The 24,477-nt window shown below is 39.2% G+C and overlaps 1 protein-coding gene across 2 annotated transcripts in view; it reads right to left on the reverse strand.

The window, feature by feature from the left end:
- Positions 1 to 2,018: 2,018 nt before the first annotated feature.
- Positions 2,019 to 24,477, reverse strand: part of LOC145963921 (uncharacterized) — a 45,015-nt gene continuing 22,556 nt past the window's right edge. For both annotated transcript variants that reach the window (XM_083086275.1, XM_083086274.1), the window contains 2 exons: positions 17,119 to 17,224; positions 2,019 to 7,986 (listed from right to left, as the gene is read on the reverse strand). In XM_083086275.1, coding sequence (XP_082942401.1) covers positions 5,438 to 7,986; positions 17,119 to 17,221 — 2,652 coding nt within the window. In that variant the 5' untranslated portion in view covers positions 17,222 to 17,224 and the 3' untranslated portion in view covers positions 2,019 to 5,437. The remainder of the gene's footprint in view (positions 7,987 to 17,118; positions 17,225 to 24,477) is intronic.

Consider the following 24,477-nt stretch of genomic DNA (forward strand, 5'->3'; position numbering starts at 1 on the left):
TACCTATAGATAGACTTTGCAATAATTCGCAGAAATTGATCATAGATTTCACATGTGATATATCTCTCTCTCTTTCAAGTTGTAGTATATAATATTTTTAATATTTTTAATTCAACTTATATATATATTTATAGGTATATCTTTTCTTTTCCAAAATAAATGATAAATAAATATATACAGAAAAATAATTTCTCAATTATATTTAATTTAATTATAATGAAGGACAGCAGTTAGTTTATAGCATGGTACATTGAAAAACCTTAATCGGTCATTTATCGATCCCTTTTTGCCTCCTTTGTCTCGCCGATTCTTTTTTCCGACATGGATTGCAGGGCCTCCAGGTCCAGACCCCTGTTCTCCGCGTGAGATTTATTTCATCGACATTGAAACTAAAAAAAGTTACACTATAAATTAATTTTAAATTCGTGTTTTTAATGCATCCCAAGCTATCTCCGGAGTTTTATTCACCCATACTTGGGTCCACTACCGATTTCAACGACATTTTTTATTTCCCTTCGCAATCTTTCTGCTCCACATGTGTAATTAAATGACAGCAAACAATCAAACATCTTTTCAAATCTTTAATAATATATAGTTGTATTATAACATATTAATCAATAAAAATATACATATAATACAAAAAATAAATATATTAATATATAAAATATGTAATATATAAATTATAATTTATATTATTGCATAAATATTTTTTATTTATCATTATATTTCATGTATTATATATTATTTAATATATAATACATAACATATTATTAATTAATATAATATTATATATAATAATATTGTATAATATAAATATAATTTATAAATAAATAAAATATAATTTATCCGCAGTAAAAGAAAGAAAAAGAATGTTTATCAAGGTCTTATATAGTTTGTAATCAAGTCGCATCAAGCTCGACAAATAAATTGCAAAATTTATTTGTTGCAATAAATTTATTATATATTCCAGGAAAATATTTCGCACTAAAGGGAGTAATTTTAATATCATATTTCCATCAAGCGGCGCGATTGAGTGAGCCAGTGTCATAAATCAGGCCCGATGGGAGCTAATAATTGCAGAATTTACGGAACCGCAAACACTCCAAGCGAAACTGCAAACGCAATCAGTCCGCGCACAGGAAATTTGTCATTCTCGTGTACCAGTTTGGCTGCTTCAATTAAGGATAATCGAAATAAACGCGCGAAGCGAGTTTATACGAGTTGCGTATCGCGTGTTTTATCATATAAAAAAAAAGTATCCTGTTTAATTGTCGATAGCGTGCAATCATCGTGCGATTAAATTTACATCTAAATTTCAATACCACAATATCCATATTTTCTACGAGCTAAAATTATTGCATTAATAGGCAAATCGAGATATTATGTCATCCTCTTTCATTTAAAACAATTTTAATAAAACAATTAATTAATAATCAAATTAATAATTATTGGGTACTTTTAGCATACGATGTGCTTTATACCGGATGAATCGAAACAAAGTGACAATTTTGCGATGCGACATATATCCTATGCAATCCGAGGTTGCATAAAAATGAACAAGAAACTTGTATTGAATCATTTTGATTTTAATAGTCGAATTAATAGCCTCTATAATAAATCGTATTCAACCGAGATGCACTCGTCAAATTGTACAGAAATTTATAATTTATTATAAGATCGCTTCAATATCATTGATATAAATTTATCCATCGTTATGGCCGATCCTGAACGCGTCGATCTATACTTTGACAGATCTCATATCCCGTTAGGATCGCGGAGAAAGAAGGGAGCGTCGAAATCTTAATATAATTTACGACTGACGCGTGCAATGTAACATGTATATACATAACATATATTAAACTAGAGAAAACTACACAATTACGAATAATTTTAAAGTAGTCACACTATATATTGGATATAATTAAAAATGTAATTGTTTTCTTCTTCAGAAATCGCAATCGTTTTCTTCCACATTTAATAGAACATCAAGGATACGATGGTTCAAAGGGAACTCTTAATCGATAATAAGATGCTTTATTAATAAAACAGAAGAATCAACAGAATGCGCGTGTGTGTGTGTGTGTGTGACCGTCAGGTACAATTTATGTAGTACATAAACTTAACATCGCAGCGTGTGCGTGCAAAACGTAACGCCGAATGCGTAATTAAGGTGATAGCGAGCTCACGCAACATCGCCAAGTACGTATAATTTATTTATAAATACGTATGCGCATAATATGTATATATATGAAGTATATATTTCTATATCGTATGTATGCGTGAGTACATATATATATGTGTTGTGTATATATTTATATATTTGAGTGTGGGTGCGCGTAACTTTGACTACGCCTAATTACGATCGCTACGAACAAGGGCATCATGATACAGTGTGTGAGCTGTTAGTACGCGATATGTTTGGTAACTGATAGAGTGTAAGACTAGTGTTAGTGTTAAGTTTTACGTTATAAGGGTTCTAGAATGCTTCGCAGAGCGTCCCGCCGGCCTTCGATGATTTTCTCAAAATAAAAAAAAAGAAACTCGAGAAAAACCGTCGTCATTCTCGATATAACAAAAAGGAGTTCGGCTCTTTTTATGAATTCTTACGATTTTTTTATGCTTCACAAACCTTTCTCGAGGGCGGGAATCGCCTGGGAAGTGAATAGAAAATTGGATGGGGTAGAGGTGAACGACGATGGAACGACGAGAATCGTGGCATATTTTGCTACCGGCGATAAATTCTATGGGCGATGACGTTTGCAATAAATTAATAGATCATGAGGAATAAATAAAAAAAATTGTAGACGAAAAGTCTCGATACAAGTACCAACTTAGAACAGGTAACATAAATAAGAGACTCAAATAGAGATTGAATGGCATGTTGGATTGGTTACCGAGATTTTTCGTCTGCAACATATCTGCATCTAACACAATAAATACTAAAAGAAGAAACCTATATTTTAACATCGAAATCTCTATAAATTATGTCCATCAACCGTCATACGTGTGTACAAGATATCTCAGGAGCTGCAAAGCTTTTTCTTGCGTGAGACGGATGAAACGCTGAAATATCAAAGCGTCGATCAGATTTTACAGAATCAACTTTTAGCAAAGTGTACCTGAATATTATCGAATTTTAGAAGCAAATTCTATCATTTTACAGATACAATAATCATATCGGAAAGAATAAGAAATGCATGAAAGGATAACTCTGAACTCTGATCCAGTTTTCGCTATGAATAAATTCGCTACTTCTGCGACATCCTGTATTTCTTTTATTCGACTACGTCGCACGGTAAATAATATTGTTACATGCATATAGCACGAAGCTTCGCATCTGTGTCGCGATTAAACGATTGCCCGGACCGGTCCTCGATGATAGTAGCTACGCAGGCAATAATCCGCCTGGTAATATCGCTCCGCGATAATCGTAAACGGGTTCGTTTAATATTTAGATTGCGAAAGAAAGCGCGCGTCATAAAAAAACAGCGAGTGAAACGCGATTTTCAATTCGTATTCACTCGCTGCACACACATTCGCGATCCCGGTAACTATCGTCGAGGATAAAAACAGGTCGAATGCGCGATCAGAATTGTCGAGCGATCGCTTATTCCGCACTGACGCGAGTAACACGTATACAGGGTGTCCCATATAGATAGGATACAGACAGTATCGTATTCCTTATCAAAAGATTCTTCAAGATATCTCATTTACGTCAATAGAGTGAACTTGCTATTTCTTGATTTATCGCGTGAATGATTATTTGTGCAAAACTTTCAGTGTAATTGTATCATAATTAAGTCTACTATTTATTATTTTTCTAATAAAACATTTGAGAAAAAAAATTTATTCGAGACATAAAATAAATTTCCTTGACAGCAAAGTGTGCTTTTCTCTGATGTAAATAAATGATAATCCTTGTATGTAATGAAAATATAAAAAAATTAATTATAACAGAACTACAAAAATTTATATCTTACGAAGAATCAAACACATAAAGTTTTACGCAGAAAGCAAATGCACTGAAAAATGAGACATGTCGGAAACATTTCCGGAAATTTTGCCAAAGGAAAAAGATGCTTAGATTTTTTTTATAAGAAATACTACCGATTCGTATATTATCTATATATATCAGATATCCTGTATATATATAATTATGCTCTTATATATATACATATGTAACGTTATGTATACTGGCACATATGAAATTGGCGTGCTTTTCTCATCGTGGATGAAAGCATGTGGCAGGACATGGAGAGAACTGCCTGGTTGAGCCTCTGTTATCCGGTGACAGCGAGGGTTTGTCATCACCGCGAGATGACGATCGTCGATCTCGAGTAAACGAACGCGTTGACTTTAAAATAAAAAAAAATAAAAAACGATCTTTAGCCACACACGCAACCAAGAAAAAGTACAAGATGGCGATACAAGTTTCGCACGCCAAGTAGCGCGATTTTGTGAGAAATTTGGAAATGATTGTCTTTGTGCGACAAAAATCCAAATTACTCGAAAAATCTCGATATATATAATGGATGGATCGCGACTTTGTGATCAACTTTATAAGGTGTGCAGTGATAAACCGTCGGCGCAAAGAATCCAAAAAAATAAATAAATAAAACGTCGCTAATCGCGTCGTTAATTGTCTCGAATTTCTCGCGTCGATTGTTGCATGATTATATAATCTCGACATTGATTGAATTATAGTTGCGGCACACCTTGTGTCGCGAAACTTTATGCATGTTTAATGCGCAAAATGAAATAAATTAATGACATACCTATCCTACGTATATTAAACGAAATAAATAATAAATTATCTGAAAAATATTCATTAATATAACAATCATAATAATTATAAAAATAACAAGCGTGACCAAAGCATGGAATTATATTTCGATAATTTAAATAAATTATTAATGAAATAAACCATCCACATCCATACATTTGTCATCGCGTATCGTAATTCGTTATCGTTAATTCGTTATCTATAAATTTATAAATCCGCTCGGGTTGTCCACAAAAGCGGTATTTGTAAAAGTGAAAAAAAAATACATAAAGACATTCAACATCACGGAACGATAAACGAAATAAATAACAACGTAAAATCTCGTATGCCGGCGTATTGAAGTTACACATATCTCCCAGATAGCTCCCGCATTGAAAATGGGAGACGCTGCTAGAAGGGCCAGCCACATGAAACTTCGATCCCTACATCTCGCGCGTACTTTCATCGATTTTCATCCAACGATTCGCGCGTAAGCAACAATCGAATATAAATCGAGGGAGACTTTTCGTCCCTTTCGAAAGTTTTCGCCCCTACTGAAAGAACGACGGTTGCCCTTCCGCCGCAAGAAGGACGCAAGTGCCCTCAGCTACCTCAGCATCCGTTTGCAAAGCTTGGTATCCCCTCACGGGAGAACTGCGCGCAAACGATGAATCTTTAATTGATCTCGATGCTCGCAACCGAATTGGACGCGTGACGCTCGTCTTCCATCGATGGTGACACGGTGAAGCCGCTCAAGCCGCTCTCGACTAGGCTCATGAGGCTATCTTCCTGGCGTGAGGAAATGCGCTTTTCCTCGGCACGCGCCCTCTCCACTTCCAGCTTCTTTTTTTTGGCGGCCAAATCAACGGCGCCGTTCTTTGTATTCTCGCGAATCAGCTGTTCCAGCTTTGACAGTTGTCGATCGGTCACGCTTTCCGCAATCTCGTTATTCTCCACAGGCACGCCGTGCTTGTTCACCGTCGGCTTGTAGGTCTTTACCTTCGAGTGGCCTTGGATGATGAGATACATCGGACCGCGAATTGGTTTGGCCGGTTGTTTGTAATGCGAGAATATTGGATCAGTGGTCAAACTCGGCGCCGTCGTAGTTCGTGGAACGGTCGGTGACGATGCAAACATCGTCGATATCTTCGTCTCTTCAGTGCTGAGGATCTTCACCAAAGGGGACTGATTGGGTCTCGTGCTCTCCCGGTGATCCATGGTAGGCGTATATTCCGCGGTCGAGGAAATTGTCGGTATAAATGGCGGCGAAGTAGTCATCGAGTTGACAATTGTCGCGGATAACCGAGACGGCCGATGATCAACCGTCGACCACTCATTGGATCCGGTGGTTTGCATATCGAAAGTCGAAGATGACGGAGGACTAGTAAACGCCACAGGGAACGATTGCGGAGGTTGTTGGTAAGCTTGTTCCGTGCTCGGTGATGGCGCCATCATATCCTTGATAGGTGACGCGTGCATGTGTGCCATGGGCGGCGACATATGGGACATTGATATTGGCGGAGATAGCTGGAAGCTAGGACGCATACCGCCGATATAGTGCATCATGGCGTGATACGGTCTGGTCTGAGGACGCATCATCGATTGAGAGGCCGCCGGAGGAACGAACATGTGCGGAGAATTACCTAAGTGTCTGGGAGGCATTATCGGAACGGAAGACGAATGCGGAAGTTGATGCGGTGCAAACTGCGAAGGCGATATCATTCTGTTCGGCATGGAGGAAACGGACGGATGGTCTTCTGTTAAGATCGGTAAACTGGTTACCGCGCTCTTCATTGGCTGCATTTGAGACTTTGACGCTTGATGAGTCGTCTTCGTCATCTCGGACGTGGCAGGATTTTCCCAAGCGTGTAGAGTCGTGGCTGATTCCGAACTGAAAGACGAGTTCTTCTCGATGTAGTTCGTTGGCATCACTACGGCGACTGGACCCTTCTTCGCTTTGTGCGTTTCCAGATCCACGATGCTGGACGGCGAGTTGGCGACGACAATGTGCATCTTTGGCGAAGATTGCGCGTCAGTCATAGTTTCCTCCTCCCGCTCGGTAGAATTTACAGTCGTGGTAGAGACGGCAAAAGTTTGCGGGACGCTTTCTGACGTCGACGAGGACGTTGACGAGGACGTCGCCTCGGTGCTGATTTCCTTCTGACCCACGACCACTTCCTCATTTTCACCATTATTGCCGTCTACAATGATATTCGCGTTTTGGCCAACGACAACCTCGTGATTCGACGAGGCCGCGGCTTGATGATCGATCTCGTAATGATCTTTCGAATAATCCGTGGTCTGCCACATGACCTGATTAACGTCCGAAGGAAGTCCAGGAGTAGAGGATGATGTGGGCTCGTTGTTGCCGAGCCATCCGCCGGACAGAGTCTGCGTCGATTGATATATCAGATTCGATTTTTCGAAAGATACGGATGGCGCGGTGGTCGCCTCATATTTCGATTTCGTGCTCTGCGATGCGGACGGTACATATACGCTCTTGATGGTCTCAATCTTGCTCACCGGCGCCTTGGACGTGGAATATGGTCGCGGCGAGGGCGCAGGGGAATAATGTCCGTAATCCTTCGAGAGTGATCCATAATACTGCGCGTCCTGGAGAACAGGACCCTCCTCCGTCTGAGTGCTAAACTGGGGCGCGTCCGCGTAGCCGATTATCTTATCCTTGGACACCCCTCCGTTGAAGCCAGTAGACGTCTCAATCTTCTGTACCATCGGCGGTGGCATCATCATAGTGTACGGCTTGATCTTCTGATTGTAATACGAGCTCGGATAGTAACTGGCCGGCAGCGACTGCAACCTATTCTGATTTCTATAATCGACCAGGCCGTTTCGGAAGCTAGTGGTGCGCACGACCTTGGGCGGCTCGGCGCCGGCGTTTCCGGTGAAGTCGTTCCTGTAGACAGTTGTATCTTGACCGCCGGCTCGCGTAAACTTGGGTCCGTCCACAAACTTTAGAAACTGCTCGGGTATCTTCGGGCTGGTCTTCTTGGCGGTCACGCCCAACACGAGGATATCGCGCTTGGATGACGGCTCGGTTGTGTGCTGCTGATGCGAGTCCAGCCAGTATTGCACCCTATCGAGGACCGGCGGCACGTAGTCGAAAGTCGGGTTGTTCTTCAGAGGATCACCGCGTCCCAGCGGCGTCCACTCGTCGTAGTCCATTCTGGGCGAGAACACCCGCGGCCGGGTGTCATTCTGGCCGCCTGCGAACAGAAATTTCAAGGGGTCGTGACCGATTAAAAAGCCGGCGTGGTTCATCGCGGGTCAGCAGCGGCGACCTTCGTCTTACAAGCATGGGAATAGCGAGAAAAAGGATCGATGATAGAGAGAGAGCGGCCAATTATACTTGGACCGGCGCGCATAAACGAGAACTTGATACCTTGAATAATGAGCCTCGTCGTCGTGATTAATTATTCTTAATTTTATTATGGCTCTCTCTCTCTCGCGCGCATTCTCGCTCGATTAATTTATTCTACCGGCATCACTAACGTCCACGATTCTCTAAGCTACATAGATTTATAGGACGTTAGGTGCGCATACGAGAAAGAGAGGAGACGTGGTTTGCTCGGTGAGAATCGATAAATTCGCGAATAGCCGTGTCGTATAAATTTACGTGTTTCTAGAATACGTGTATATTCCCATCTATGCGTTCGCACTTTCGTTTATCATCAGGCTAGACGATACCGTATATATTGCGAATTATTCGATATATAATAAAACGATCTCGGATCTATGGTCTCTCGTCTCACGTGGAAATATTCACGAGGAAATCCACAATAAAATTCAAAGACGCGATGACTTAAAACCTATATCTGAAATATGCCATCTGAAATTATCCATTTCTCGAGAACGGCATTAAATAATCGAAGATTAGATCAGCGATGTATGTCGAAACATATTGAGATATTTCAAGTATCTCTTCTCTCTCCAGCGAATTTTACGAACACATAAAGCTATAATATCGGACGTGATCATTATTTTAATATATCAAGAGGAGAGGGATTCTAGGAAAAATTATCGCTATATCTCACACTTTCCCCTAGTTATGCAAAAAAAATTAAATTAATGCTTCGGAAGAAATTTTTCACGATATATAACAAAACTCTTCCCTTCATCAATCTCTTTATTTGTGACGCGACGCGTAGCCAGGAGGATAACGTGAAGTAGTCCATCCTCCCCGTACATCACGAGAAGAATCCTGTTACAAAGTTGCAATTCACGTCGTGTCGTATCCGGGGATCCCAACGTTAACGAGCCCACGAACCGCGAGAAACGATGACGGCCCGTCATCCTGCCGCGAAAGAGAGAGTCTCTCAACCGCGCGAGGAGAGGCGCCTCTTCAACGTCGAAGGGAAACATTGTACGGGGGCGTCTTGCGTGTTCGAGCGTTGACGAGCATCGCGTTTAAAGCGAGGCGCATATCGGTCGTAAGGATATAACGATCGGTTATCGTCGAGCGTGATTGCTATCTTTAACGACGGTCGACTCGTCGAGCTGCGGCAACGATCGGCTGCCTCCCGTCGCGATTTACGAGAATAGCGGTGAGAACAGGAGGACGACGGGATAATTCTCGGCAAGGTCCCTCGCGTTTTCCCATTTTTTTTCAAAGCCCCCCAACAGTGCCATCCTTCCGTGTAACGTATGAAAGAATGGGTCGAGATCGCGCGACGTCTCTGAAAGAATAATAACGAGGTTTACATTTAATTCTCGGTCGAGGCTCGACGTCTCCCGGTCTCTAATTGGCCACGACATCACTGTCACGGACGTTAGACGTGCATAAAGTTTCCACGTGGACGCCGAGAACGAGATGAGCGACGAATCGCCGCCACTTACGCCCAATATCTCATGAGAAAACGTCCCGATAATGGCCGACCGGCGTTTTCTCTCCGGTATTATCGAGGCAATCGACGTGGTTTCTATCTCTACGGTACGTAAACCGTAAACGCCGGCTGGACGTCGGACATTTAAAGGCCGCAGGTGCTGCAGCTAGTTGGCTATAGCTTGCCAGCGATGCATAATGCGCTGCGTATACACGTTCCACGGAATCTGACGGAAGTGCCACTGACATCTCGAGTGTCGGGGAGAAATCTCAACGTCGCGATCGAGGCGAACGTTGAAACGGGAAGAAAAATCTTGGGGCATTTCAGGTTTCAATAGGGAACAATGTCAGCGCGCGCGATGTGTCAAAAGTTAATCGAGAGAGTTGACCCGCGTGAAATAAAATTAATAATACATCTACAAACTCACGCGCCTCTGTACACAACTCACGAGTTTCTATAGATGTGACGTAAATGGCTTCCTGGAGATTCGAATCCCGCTTGACTTTGCACGGCTGCAAACTATTGGGTTGGCAATTAAGTAATTGCGGCTTTTTTTAACAAAACAAAAGACAATTTTTTCATGGAACAAGATAATTTTATTTAATAATGTATTGTTCATTTTTATCAATGACCTCTTGCCATCTTTCAGGCAGCATCATAATTCCACGTTCATAAAATTTTTGATTTTTACCGGCAAAAAACTGAACTAAGTGCGACTTGACATCATCATCATTATTGAAATTTTTACCATTCAAGAAGTTTTGTAAAGCCCGAAACAAATGGTAATCCGATGGTGCAAGATCAGGACTATACGGTGGATGTATCAAAATTTCTCACCCAAGCTCTCTCAATTTTAGGCGGGTCACCAAAGATGTGTGGGGTCTGGCGATGAAAGACAACGCCTTTTCTATTGATCAATTCTGGTCGCTTTTCTTGAATTGCATTGTTCAGTTTGGTTAATTGTTCAACGTACACATCTGAATTGATCGTCTGGTTGCGTGGTAAAATCTCAAAGTAGACAATTCCTTTGTAATCCCACCAAACTGACAACATGACCTTCTTTTGATGAAACCAATTTTGACACTGCCGTTCTTTTAAGGCTTCGTCATCATACACAGCACATAACTTTTTATGAGCTTTCGATGCGCTTTTTCCTTTGCGGAAGTAAAAAAGCAAAATATGTCGAAAGTTCGTTTTGCTTTTTCATTTTTCAACCGATGCCAAATAAAAACTACACAACCGATCAACAAAATTTCTTCACAGAATGTTAATTGGAATACGAACTATCAAACAACAATATGAGTTTGACATTTGAAATACGTGAACATATCCAAAATTCAACTAACACTATCTATCAATGAGATCCGCAATTACTTAGTTGCCAACCCAATAGTTTGACGGAATTTCGTGGCGAGAAATAATAACAAGGACGGGAGGAAAAAGTGCAACGATCAACGATCGTTAGTCCCGACACGTTAAGCTCGTCGCACGTCATTTTTCCGCGTTACCTCATTAAGGCGTACAAATGAACGAGCGTCGTCGGGATGAAAATGCGAGATGGTAGACTGGGTCGGAATATCCCGCGACAGCCGGCAGGCGCCGGTGTTTCCTCTCTCTTTCTCTCTTTGCGAGTCATATCGCATAAATACACGTGTCATGCCTCGCGAATATACACGGGATGGCTAGGAGAGCTCTTTTTCCGGCTCACGCGCTCTTCCCTCCTCGTCTCTCCTCGTAGCGTTTATTATATCTGCGCGCAAAATACGACGGTCGGATCCGCGCGACCTCCGCAGTTTTGCGCGGGCATATTTCAAAACGGAGGACAGGATGACGCCTAAGTAATTTCTCGCGGAATATTATGTTCCGGGAGGATTTTATTCGCGAACCTTCGCCGAGAGCGAGAAGCCGAATGCGCGTCCTTTCGGACTCAAATTCTCACGCTTTGCGAATTTCATTTAAATTTTAATATAGGATGTACGTGAACGTGTCTCTCTCTTCTCTCCCAAGATATCTTCTATATTTTCCTTTCTCCTGAAACGAGAAATTCAATTGATATCGACGTGCTTTCGCTTAAAACAAAGACCGGCAATAATATCCAGGAATGTGAAATCTAGATGTCACGCTAATGTTTACAAGCACTCGAGATGTCTGAAATAACTGTGCAAAGTGTGAACAAGCACGCTTTACAGGATATTTGAAACTCGTGACTGCCCCTCGGCAATTTTTGCGAAGCTTCAGAGATCTCGCGCGAAACTGACGCGAAACGTCACATTGAAAAAACATCCTCGAGGTTTTACCCGCGTCTAAACGTAACGCGGGCTATTTTCAAGAGAAATGCACTGCTCGGTTGACAACCGAGCAAAGATTCATTAAGGTTAAGAGCTTCGTGGCGGCAGTAATGGACTCGCGGCAAGCTCTCTTCCCGGATTTATCGTCGCGCAAAACATTATTGCCCACCAAAAACACACGCATCTCTCGACGCGACGCGTCCGTGAATCATAGAAATGAATATTTATCTTCGCGCCCATATATTTTCGCCGAAAATACAGTTGTCCCTGTTTCCGACCTGTTATTGAGCGATATTCGCGATGTCCTCTATCAAGAGAAGCTCTCGGATCCCTTTAATCATCGTGAGAGCACGCGTTGTCGCGCGCCCTAAAATTCCCGACAATTCCCAGGGAAAAGGACGAGGGCATTCGACGTAGCTGTGCCTCCTGGAACGGCTCGCTTTTACGAGAGAGCACCGAAGAATAGAGACGGCGAGCGCGCACAAAATCGGACGCGCAAAAAAAAGAACTCGAGGGTGGGATGATGAAAGCGCGACGGGTTGTTCTCTCGCAGTTTTGTTTTTTACGCCGAGCTTCGCGTGTCATTGTTTGAAAATGAAGTGACATGAACGCGCCAAGTTGAAGAAAGCGTACATTCCCTCAGTTTCTCGATCGAGACGGGCGTGAATGCGAGGGAGTCGAGATAAAATGCGGCGATTGCCACGAAGCTGCTCCGTTTCTTTCTATTATGCAAATGATTGTCCCGGTTTCGTGCGAGATGATGTAACGCGTATCATAAATCGAGGAAACAATTTCTAAAATTTCACGAAGCGATATCAATTTTATTAAAATTATTCCGCGAAACGATTCGCGGGGAATCTCAAAATCCAACGGAATAAATAACAATAGCTCGACATTACATCCAGATGTTAAGCGATGCCTTCGCGTGACGCTTAAAAGTTTCATATAAAATTAATCGGGATTGGAAGAGAGATAATAGACGCACATATTCACATTTTATTGTTAACAAATCCCTCTATCTTCTCTCTCTATAATTATATATAATCTCGCAACTTCTAAGAACAATGCAGCAACGTGAAACGGTAGAATCTCTCCGAACAGAACGTGAGAAGCATAACATGGCTGCAATGCAAATGCATATAAAGCTACCGAAAGCGTTATTACATCTGCGCCAATGTGTACGTACGTCCGTGGTCGCTCGTACGATTATTTTCCTGCTCGTTTGTACGCATTACGCTCATGCGACATATATTCCCGCGTTCCCGTGCCGCTTTTATAGCTGAGAAGTGGTACAATACCGAATGAAATCGAGCGTATAAAACGCACGGCCGTATCTTCTCCCTTTTAATTCCGTCCCTTCCCTCCCTCTTTCGCATGTTATCTTCCTTTTATCTACCGACAACGTAAATTTACATTCGCCGCGATATCATACAGGACTTTTCGATGGCACCGTTATCGAAGCTTTTAACAGAAATTACGATATTTTCCGCCGGAAAATAAAAAATAAATGATATTAATCAAATATTTGTATGGGTAAACGAAGGAGTATATTCTCCTTCCTTTTTTCTGTAAAAGCTAAACCGTGCAGTTATATCGATTATATCGTGCAATAATTTATTTCAATTTTTCAAATGGTAATCGGAGTAACGTTCGCGCGGCTTTCCATTTTATCATCAATCCGTTCGTCTACGCTTCCTCTCCGTCTGCCTTCATATTTCATATCTGATTTGTCGAAAAATCCGAAAACAAAATTTTCCGCAAATATATTTCCCAGCAAAATATTGCAGCAACGATCGCCGTTGTTTGTTTGCGTCGCGAAAAAAAAACGCGGTCAAGGAATTAATCATCGTTCCTCGCGGATTTTCCTCACGTGGCGAGGATGCGAAACAGAGGGTGATGCCGGGTCGTCGACGAGGTTGCTCTCGTACAGCCGTATTCGAAGAAGAGGTACAAAGGTTGTCGAGAGGGGCAGGAAGGGAAGGAGGAACGTTAAATGCAAAGTTGGCCATTGTGAGCGCGCGTGATAAAAGCGCGACGCGCTTATTTTCCCGTACTTTTGTGTCAGGCATCGTCGTCGCCGTCGTTTGAAAGTGGAGCAATGCGCGACGAAGGACGGCGAGGCGAGGAATCCGCCAGCGGACGCGTTATCCCGACGTTGGCGCAAATTAAAAATTGCAATTTACGTTATTTACGGGGCGCGGCGTCTCTCTCGCGCGAGAGAACTTTTAGTGATCGCAATTGCGGACGCTGTCGCGTGTTTCCCGACCCCGCAATATTCTTCTCGGTAATTTGATTACGTTCGCTCCTTGAGAAAGTTTCCAAGTTGAAACACGTCGGGATCTTAAGATCTGTGAAATAGAATGGATACACGAGAAAGATATAAATCTAAAGTTTCATGTCTTTTCAAGAAGCTCACAAAAGTCACAGAGAGAATCACGTACTTCCCAAATTTATCTAATTAATTAATAAAGATGAATCTCTCTCACTAAATTAAAATTTATAGAATAACATTGATCTTTAAAATATATTTAAACAGCTTTTTGAAATTTTTTTAAAAATGTAAATAGCTCACATATATTTGCAACAATTTTTATTGTAATCTGGTTTTATTACATTTAAATAATCGTATTGGAAATTCGAAATTTATCCCAAATTTATTTAATTAATTAATAAAGATGAATCTCTCTTGCTAAATTGAAATTTATAGAATAACATTGATCTTTGAAATATATTTAAACAGTTTTTGAAATTTTTTAAAAATGGAAACAGCTCATATATTTGCAACGATTTTTATTGTAATCTGGATTTATTACATTGTAAATAATCGTGTTGGAAATTCGAAATTTATCCCAAATTGATTTAATTAATTAATAAAGATGAATCTCTCTTGCTAAATTGAAATTTATAGAATAACATTGATCTTTGAAATATATTTAAGCAGTTTTTGAAATTTTTTAAAAATGTAAACAGCTCATATATTTGCAACGATTTTTATTGTAATCTGGATTTATTACATTGTAAATAATCGTGTTGGAAATTCGAAATTTATCCCAAATTTATTTAATTAATTAATAAAGATGAATCTCTCTTGCTAAATTGAAATTTATAGAATAACATTGATCTTTGAAATATATTTAAGCAGTTTTTGAAATTTTTTAAAAATGTAAACAGCTCATATATTTGCAACGATTTTTATTGTAATCTGGATTTATTACATTGTAAATAATCGTGTTGGAAATTCGAAATTTATCCCAAATTTATTTAATTAATTAATAAAGATGAATCTCTCTTGCTAAATTGAAATTTATAGAATAATGTTGATCTTTGAAATATATTTAAACAGTTTTTAAAATTTTTTAAAAATGTAAATAGCTCATATATTTGCAACAATTTTTATTGTAATCTGGATTTATTACATTGTAAATAATCGTGTTGGAAATTCGAAATTTATCCCAAATTTATTTAATTAATTAATAAAGATGAATCTCTCTTGCTAAATTGAAATTTAGAGAATAATATTGATCTTTAAAATATATTTAAATAGTTATTTAAAATTTTTTTGAAAATGTAAATAGCTCACATATATTTGCAGTGATTTTTATTGTAATCTGGATTTACTGCATCGTAAATAATCGTGTTTGGAAATTCGAAAACCATTCATTTTTATCTAACCTTTCCGCTTTTTGCGTACAAATGTCACAGATTGACGGCACATCGGACGAAAACTACTCAAGCATCGCATTTAAACGTATCGCGCGAATACGCGAATTAATTCAAAACGTGCGCGTGCATGCGTGCGTATCGTCGACGCGCGAGTGTCTTTTAGCATCAAGTAGAATGACCCACTGACCCGCCCCACTGATACTCGTGCGGTGACGCACACGCAAAAGCAATACGCACATATGGCGCATCGTCAATTTTTACGAAAATTAATACTAGAATTGTTAATAATGTTTGGTAACTTATTAGGAAGCGAGAGTGAACGTTTGCGCCGAATTTTTAATATCTCACATTTCTTTAATCACTCGTATTTCTCATGCTGATGATAAATCGACAAAGTTAATATGCAATCGAATTTATAGTAATCAGTTATTCAGAATTTCGTCACGATATAACATGTTCCTTTCATATTCGTCCATTGGTCCCGTTCCCGTTTCTCTATTTTACCGCAATGCGTCAAGAATGGATAAGAATCGAACGGGAGCGGTCACAGTATCGCGCAGAGACACAAAGCACTCGAAGAAAAATAAAAGTTTTTATTGGAATCAAAAGATTCTTCCCGGAGACGAAGGGAGAAACTTCTCTCCTCCAGTCCATCGATATATTATTTTTCAGGGAGAAGCTCGAAGCGAATCAAACACGTGTATCTCCAATTAACCGCACGTCCTCGTCGCGACCTCGGTGGTGGCTCGGGCTGCCACGGGATCCAATTTCCGGTCCAAAAAGTAGGAAATCGGATTTCCAATGCAACGTTGGATGCAATAGCGACGTCGTCGCGACGTCGCGACGCAAAGTCGCACTCTTCGTGTGCCAGCTCGAATCCTTTTTCCCGCAGCTTCCGTACCGCAATACGACGATCGAAGTACCTGCAGAGCTAGTCGGTGCATTCCAAACGCGATCCAATAAATAAAGCTCGTTGTGCAACATAACAATAACAGCAAAACGAACGGCAGCGAGAAAAATGCAATTGCGGTTTCATGAAGCGTAATAATTAATAACGCGGACGAAATAATTAATAATGTGTGAAAATGGCGTATATATTACTGTCAAAAACATTTACACGTTATTTATGTAAAAATCTAATAATTGCAGATTATTGATATTATGATAATGCTATTTTTAATGCATTGCTTGCTCCGATCGTTGCACTCGAGACACTTTGTAGGGATAAAAGTCTGATTTCCGATATTTTTCATCGCGTTTGAGGAAGTTTAATTCGTTTCATCGAAACAGCATGTCGAAGTGACGCGTTCCCTCGAGAGTTCTCCTTGCATTACTATCTACTTGAGGACGGATGATAAATCTTTCACCGCGAGGACCGAATTCGCACGAATGAATCCTTCACGAGACTATACAAAAATAATGTCGGGTAGGAGCTCTGCGACGTTAGACGTGAGGATTTCTTTAAACCATAATCCACTTGGTGGAAGATATTTCGCAGGACACGCGGTATTAGTAACGTCATATATAAACCAGGAGGGCGATCGAGGAGGATCGAAACACTCACCGGTTTTATTCTCGAAGGAGGACGGTACGCTCTGGCAGGACGAGCAGCACAAAAGCCCGGCCAATAGCAGCCACCTGGACAGCTCGGTCGATCTCTTCGACATCGTCTGAAACAAACGAGAAACGAATTGAATTAATAATGCCGGATAATATCGCGACTTTCCGATCCGCTCGACGTGTAATTTGAGGGACATAATCTACGTTTTGCTTGTAATCCTTAATAATGGATATTATCCAGTGATGGAGGGATATACTGCAGAAAAATTTTACCGTCGAAAGAGATACTCATTTTACATTTTTCATCGGTTCTCATTTCTAATACATATCAACTAACGCAAGGATATTGCAGAGTATATTACGATACATCCTGAATTGCGATCTCGATCGACAGATCGACTGCCGATCGACAGATCGCGGAAGTCGATTTATGGAGCAGAGGCTCCAAGTTTTTCTACACCGCGGAGAAAAGCGTGACACTTTTATTTCGAGAAACAAATAAATCTTGCGCCTGGCATTGTTGCAAAAAAACGCATGTCGTTGTTCGAGAAATTCTCTGCAAAACGAAATAAACGCCACATGTATCTCGCAAACGCAAAGTATCAGCCTCGTCTCGTCGTATGAAAATTGCGGCGTGGATCGCAGAAACGTAATTAATTTATCTAATTGGATACTCACAGAGCGATCAATATGTGTACGTGTATTGGAGGAAGAGGGGCAGGATAACGTTCGGTATTAATTACAATAGTGTAAATACGCGAAACACAATATCTGCTCGATGGCACGGATTAAAATCCATGGTATTCTCCTATGTGGTCAAACATAATGGGATAAAATATTACTAATGGGATAAAATATTACTAATGGGATAAAATATTAGTTACTAGGGATAATATAATGAATAACCTATCTACGCGATACACTTAACGATAGAATATATTTCAGTTTAGTAGTGTGTTTTTATTTTTATTACAATAATTTCTGAAAAATGCAGTTTGTTTTATTTTCCCATCTCGCGTGAATAAAGATTTAGAAATTCAAACGAGAGTGTCTTTACATCCGAAATATTTTCAAGCTTCCCGTGCATCACTATAAGTCCTTTTTCTAAGGACGTGTGCCAAAAAGCATCATCGTTGCCAAGTTTTCACAATTTATTTCGCTTAGTTCGCCAATGCTGTCAGCGATAATTTATTACGCGCAAGAGAGTGCGTTATAAAACTTTTTCCACGTAAGAAAAATTTGTAAACATTACTTATTTAATATTAAATAATATTCAATCCGATTGTAAACAAAATATTTTTCTCGAGTTATCCAATAATTATGCAGCAGAGGGAAGTCTACGAAAATTTTATCGAACGGCAGAGGCATCAATATTGTCGGACGAATTAAATAATTCGTGCGATCCCGCCGCGATATGCAAGAGCGCCATGAATACGCGATTATCCGTGGCAGCCGGACATTTTGGTACGGTTTACGGTACTTTGACGAAACGTAAAACCAAACAGCGGTGTATTCGACGTGACTACTACATTTCCCGACAAGCCGACGAAACTTTAGCCGGCCGTTCGCGTAATATACGAGCGAGCACCGATCTTTTACGACATCAACGAGGGAGGAGTGCTCGATGTCTTGTAAAGTGAGTCGTAAAGACCGTTGTTAACTGATCTCCCTAAGGGGCTACCGTTTCGCGAGAGGTTGCCGGGAATAATTTCCGAGGGGTCGTGACCTGCCCCAATCGACCGGCAGAGTCGTCAAAATTGCGTTCCCACGACGCGAACATGTACCCTTCCCGAATCGGCGAACGTCCCCGAAAGAAGCTTCCAATTGATAACAAAATTTTGCACGAACGAAATCTAATTAAAGACGCGCGACAGCGTCAAAAGTTCACTTTCGAGCATTTCTTTGGACGAGATACATTCGTAGCTATATATAGGGTGTTTCTTAATAAGTGTGAAAAATTTTACGAGATGATTCTTTGTCGAAAATTATACTCTTCCCTGTGAAGTTACACTTCTTCAAAAATGAGGGTAAAAATTATTAGGTTTTTATTATTTTGTTTTTGTTCCAATTTTCCCAACATTTACTCTAATTTTACTTTTATTTTAAAATTTAATTCTTCTCGTAATTCGAAACTTATGCTATTTAGCATCATGCTGTGCACGATAACGTATTTTTTTTTTCTTGAAAACTACTGATTTTATAAAAAAAATAAAAGAAATAAAAAAGTTTCTAAATAAATCAAACTTTTTAATGCATATTTTTAGATGATTATATTCCGACCCATTAAAAAGTTTTAATAAAAAATTGAATAAGGATTGCTAGTTTCATCCCCTTATAACAATACGAGAGACTGAAAAAAATATCAATAAATAACCTTTTTACTAGTAGAAAATATCCACCTAATTTCATTTCTTTAACTTGTTCCAAATTTGAGAAAAAAATAAAAATCTAATTTTTACTCTCATTTTTTGAGAAGTATAACTCCACAGGGAGGGATGTAGAAGTATATGTTTATATGAAAAACCCCCCTTAATTTTCGACAAAGAATCATCTCGTAAAATTTTTCACACTTATTAAGAAACACCCTGTATATACGCGCGTATTTCATAGATAAATATTACGAAAGTTGCGAGCAACTCTATGGAATGCAAGACTCTATGCCTCATTTTTTTTAAATCAAAGTTATACGATAAATCAAGTTTAAATAAATAATTCGCATATTTATTTTCACGCAAGCTAAAAAGTGATCGTGCGGTCGTGAAGATCGAGGACAGTTCCCAGGGGCTAGACGCCCCGTCGATCGACGAAAGAACTCGATCGTACCTGTTAACGATCACGTCGAGAAAGTCTTTGAAGAAGGGGCCCGACGCGAGTGGCTGGGTCACTGTCACTAACCGCGAAAATTATACATTCGCGTACACAGACAGGCAAGATTTGCGACTTCAAGCGACAGAAAAAGAGAAAGAGAGAATTTTCGTTTGTCTAAATTCCTCAGAACCTCGCGGTTCAAAGGAGACATAATATCGATTGAAAATGACGTAACTTCCTTCGTATATCGATAGTTTAAATATTCCGCACGTGAATTACGCGTAAACCTCAGAGGTTTCACGTGCGCCTTTAGCAGACGACAATCCTCGTCCGAAGGTTCGCATACTAATAAGTTAAGAAACGGCTATCTTTAGCTCGGAGAGACATCGAAGACCTGTCGGGAGGTCATAATCTAGGAGTAATGCACTCTGCGCACAACGGGGAAAGTAGGATATCTCGTGAAATACAACGTTCTGTAGTCTTCGCAAAGTTGACCGGACCTCTGTACCACGCGATCATCGATAGTGATTTCCATTGAATCTCCCAAAAAAAAAAAACAGACTGTGCAAAACTTATAAAAAAAATTTGTCCATTATAAAATTGTAAATTTGGCGAATCGCATGAGCAATATGTACAATTCGTTTAGCATCGAATCGATAATAGTGACCCAGATTTCAGCGAAAAATGTTTGGAAAATATTCGCAAAACATCCTTGCAACGCGATGTCAATAGCAGACAAGACGCCCGCAAAAATCTGCGAATAATTTTCATAAAATATGTACATGTACTTATGTACCTAATATATACGTATATATATTTAAAATATCACTTCACGATTCTCAAATATTACTAAATAGCGATGCTATTTCGATTCCGCCGACCGGTTTTTCGACAAGTTCAAGAAACATATATTTTAACGCGCATTTGAAGAAGTCGTCTAAAGATTCATTCACTGACACAGTTAATTACATAGTCCAACCGACACGGGTTTCACACCGCGTTTATTTTCATATACACGCTTCAGACAAGACGCAATATACATGAGTGTTACATCAAAGAAGACGAAAAGGATTTATTAATTGATTCGTGAAATCGATATTATCGATCCTCAATGCGTTCCGAATGGATTAAAATCCTCAAACGTTATCGACAAACTCGCATCCGACACAATCATGATACTTTCACCTGCGTCAGATACGAATGAATCGGCTCGCGTTCTCGGAGTTCATCAACGAATCATTTCCGCTGATCATTGACGTCGCATTCTTGACGTGATGCGTGTTCTTGACTCTTAAATAAGTATCCGTTTAATACAGTAATTCTCAAAAGAAGCGCCGAAAATTGCAGCAGGACGTAAAAAACCGCGAGTAATTTCCATTCTATTCAAAGTCAATAATGTTTCATTAAATTAAGATGCGACATCTCAAAAGACGGCCAAATACGAGTCATCGTATTTACGCAAAATTTAATTAAAAAGAGATAATGCCGATCTAAATTGATAATGAGATTTTTTCGATATTAAAATTTCAATAGGATCCTCGAGGAGTTGATTTGCTCCAATCAAGGTTAAAACTTTTTAATACGCGTGAAGATACAAGAAATTTGATCGATAAAGGGTTCATACCCAGGACGGAAGCATGCTGAAAGTTGTTTTCGTCGCATTTGCACGTAGAATCGCGGCGTAACAAGACACACGTGGTAACGGTAGACGCTGCTTCGGGCGCCGATCTCCTCTCTTGAACGAGATTTCCAGAAAGAAGAAGCGAGAAAGACAGAGAGAGAGAGAGGAGAAAAAAAAAGAAACGGGAAATACATGAGCGAGTGGGCAAAGGGGACCGCTTTGTGCGAAGCCGCCTTTAGAATCGATGACATTCGACCTTCAAGATCGGATCGGAATCACGATATCTCGACGATCTTAGGCTTTCTCGATTGTGTAGGCAAAACGTAAAGAATGAGTTTTGTGACTTGGAACTAAAATTAGAATTTGAAGTTACAGAGAGGATATAATAGGGGAATTTCGATATAATAAAGGTTTTATGATAATTTCATCTATCTAAAACATTGATCACAGAGATCCTGAGGAAAGATATACATTTAGAAAAAAGAGATTAAGCGATTCGACGTTAAATCTAGAAACTTTTTGGGAAATAGGGAACTATTCTCTCTGATAAATGCTCGAAATTCTAAATTATGCAAATAGCGTACGACAATTAGTTATGGCTTACGATAGTGTAATATAAATACGGATTACTGTACCTGCTTTGCGTTTCTAGTCATGGAGAGAGAGAGAATACTAATTTATTCAAATGAACCTAAATGTTTCTACCTTTATGTAACGAATTTATTCATCTGCATAATTCCCTATATATAATTCTCCTTGTATGTAAATCTAAATAAAATATGAATCTCGTTAAGATTAATCTCTTAAGTTTCTTCTTCTTTCTTATTTATTATTTATACACACATATGTGCACGCACACACACACACACATGTTATAAACATTCACGTAATAAAAATGACAAAGCTCATTTGTATTTGCAGACAACAATAATTGAAATAACAAATCTAATTGAGACACAAGCACGTGCACACACATGTCAGATAATTCACAGATAATTTGCAGAAAAGATAATTGGAAAAAAATTAACTCCAATCGTTAATTAATAATTAACGCTCGTGTTTATATTTTCCTGTTTATTCTAGAACTCTGAGAAGAAAGTTTAATAGGAGAAAAAGGATTGTTAAGATACGGGATTCTGACGATCGTGCAATTAATATTAATCAACCAATTCACTTCGTGACGATAAAAGATATAAATATATTAGAAAATAAAACACACTAAAGTTAACTGTGAAAAAACTCGATAACGTAATTATCGAAAAACGATAATCGGCTTTGATTGCTGCGCTCTCTTCGATATATCTATTAAGCGGAATTTAATTTACTTATCTGTCTGAAACATTTTATCCCAACATTTTTACAGTTTTTTGCTCGCAATCATGAAAAAGATAACTAAAAATAATTTTCCGACTATAAATCTCTCGAATAAATTCGTCGACAATCAGGTATTTCCTATTTTATGTGATTATTGACAAACTCAAATAGACCGTTTCCAGCCTTCGGGGTTTTGCTATTCCGCTACATTTGAAACGTTGAATTTTTAAACATCGCGATTCTCTATTTCCGCTTTGAACTTATTAAGCACCTCCGGGAAATCCACCCTGAATTCCAAGCACGGATGGAATAGTTTCGGCCCCCAAATTCCATAATATCTCGTATCCTTGCGGGATAGCGGGTGAAAATTCAGTCTGCGAACGTCTCATTTTTCACTCCATCCGCCAAATACGGTTCCTCGCAGCAACTTTACGAGCTGCCTGCTCGCTAGAGGTTAATTTATGCGCGAATAAAACGCTCGGAAAGGTCGGGGGGCAGGAAAATGGTCGCGAAGAAAAAGAAACTGCGGAAAAGTCGCCCAACTTTGCACGAAGATCAATTAGAAAGGAACTGTTTCCGGGAAAATTAACGCCGAAGTCACACGAGCAATCAATTATCATTACTTGCACTAGTTCCAGTATGGAAATGTACGACGGTTAAATGTTACGTACGTCTTTTTTTACATCTAAAAGAATCTCGAGCAGAGCAACTCTCGGGTACTTCTCTCATCGAAGAAGCGAACTTACCTAGTGAATTGAAAACGAGTGAATTAAGTAAGATAATGCTTCGGCAATTAGCAAGTATGTATAATTAGAACGCGGCTTAATTGAGGTAATTAATAACTCAAGTATCAAGTGCTACTTAAAAGATAGATATAAAAGATAGATATGCTAAAAGCGTAAATGTTGAATAAAAAAATATATAAAATGAACTCTTTTATAGTATATAATTAAATACAACTACAAATAAAAATATTTAATATTATAAATGTATAGTTTTAAATAAAAAGTATAGTCTTAAATATTTATGTATTTATTTAAATATTTAAAACTATTTATTTTATTTGTATTTATTTAAATAAAAATAAAATAAATAGTCTTAAATATTTAAATAAATACAAATAAAATTTATTTACAAGAGACTAACAATTTAAAAAAATTTGTAGGCAAATAATAGAGCAAATTATACCGGCAAATTTAAAGAAACCTCACGATCATTTTCGCATTTATCTGACTTAATGCTCGTTAAATGTTCAATCTTCCACGATGTGCTAATTGCAGCTGCCGTTATTAAATGAACGCTCGTGATGAATCGTGTTCTGACATAAATCATTATGGGAATCAGCACGCGTAAATCGCATATTATGTCGGCGCGGGTAAAAGTTTCGAGGCGATACGCGATCGTAGAAGAAGAAGAAGCTCACATGACTCTCACAGCAGCGCGTGCACAATGTTATAATTATCGCCTATATCGTTAGAAAGTATTACATCGTAGGCGTTTTTCTGCACTAGTCTCTAATTACGATGAGAAAAACAAGTCTACGCGATCGTTATTTAATGTACTTCCTCGATAATTTATTCCGAAGATAGACGCGCATTACATTTATTTAATTTAATCCAC

This window comes from Camponotus vicinus, unplaced genomic scaffold, assembly GCF_025532165.1.
Source record: "Camponotus vicinus isolate PSW18456_S1 unplaced genomic scaffold, iyCamVici1.0 SCAF_13, whole genome shotgun sequence".
NCBI classification, from domain to species: Eukaryota; Metazoa; Arthropoda; class Insecta; order Hymenoptera; family Formicidae; genus Camponotus; species Camponotus vicinus.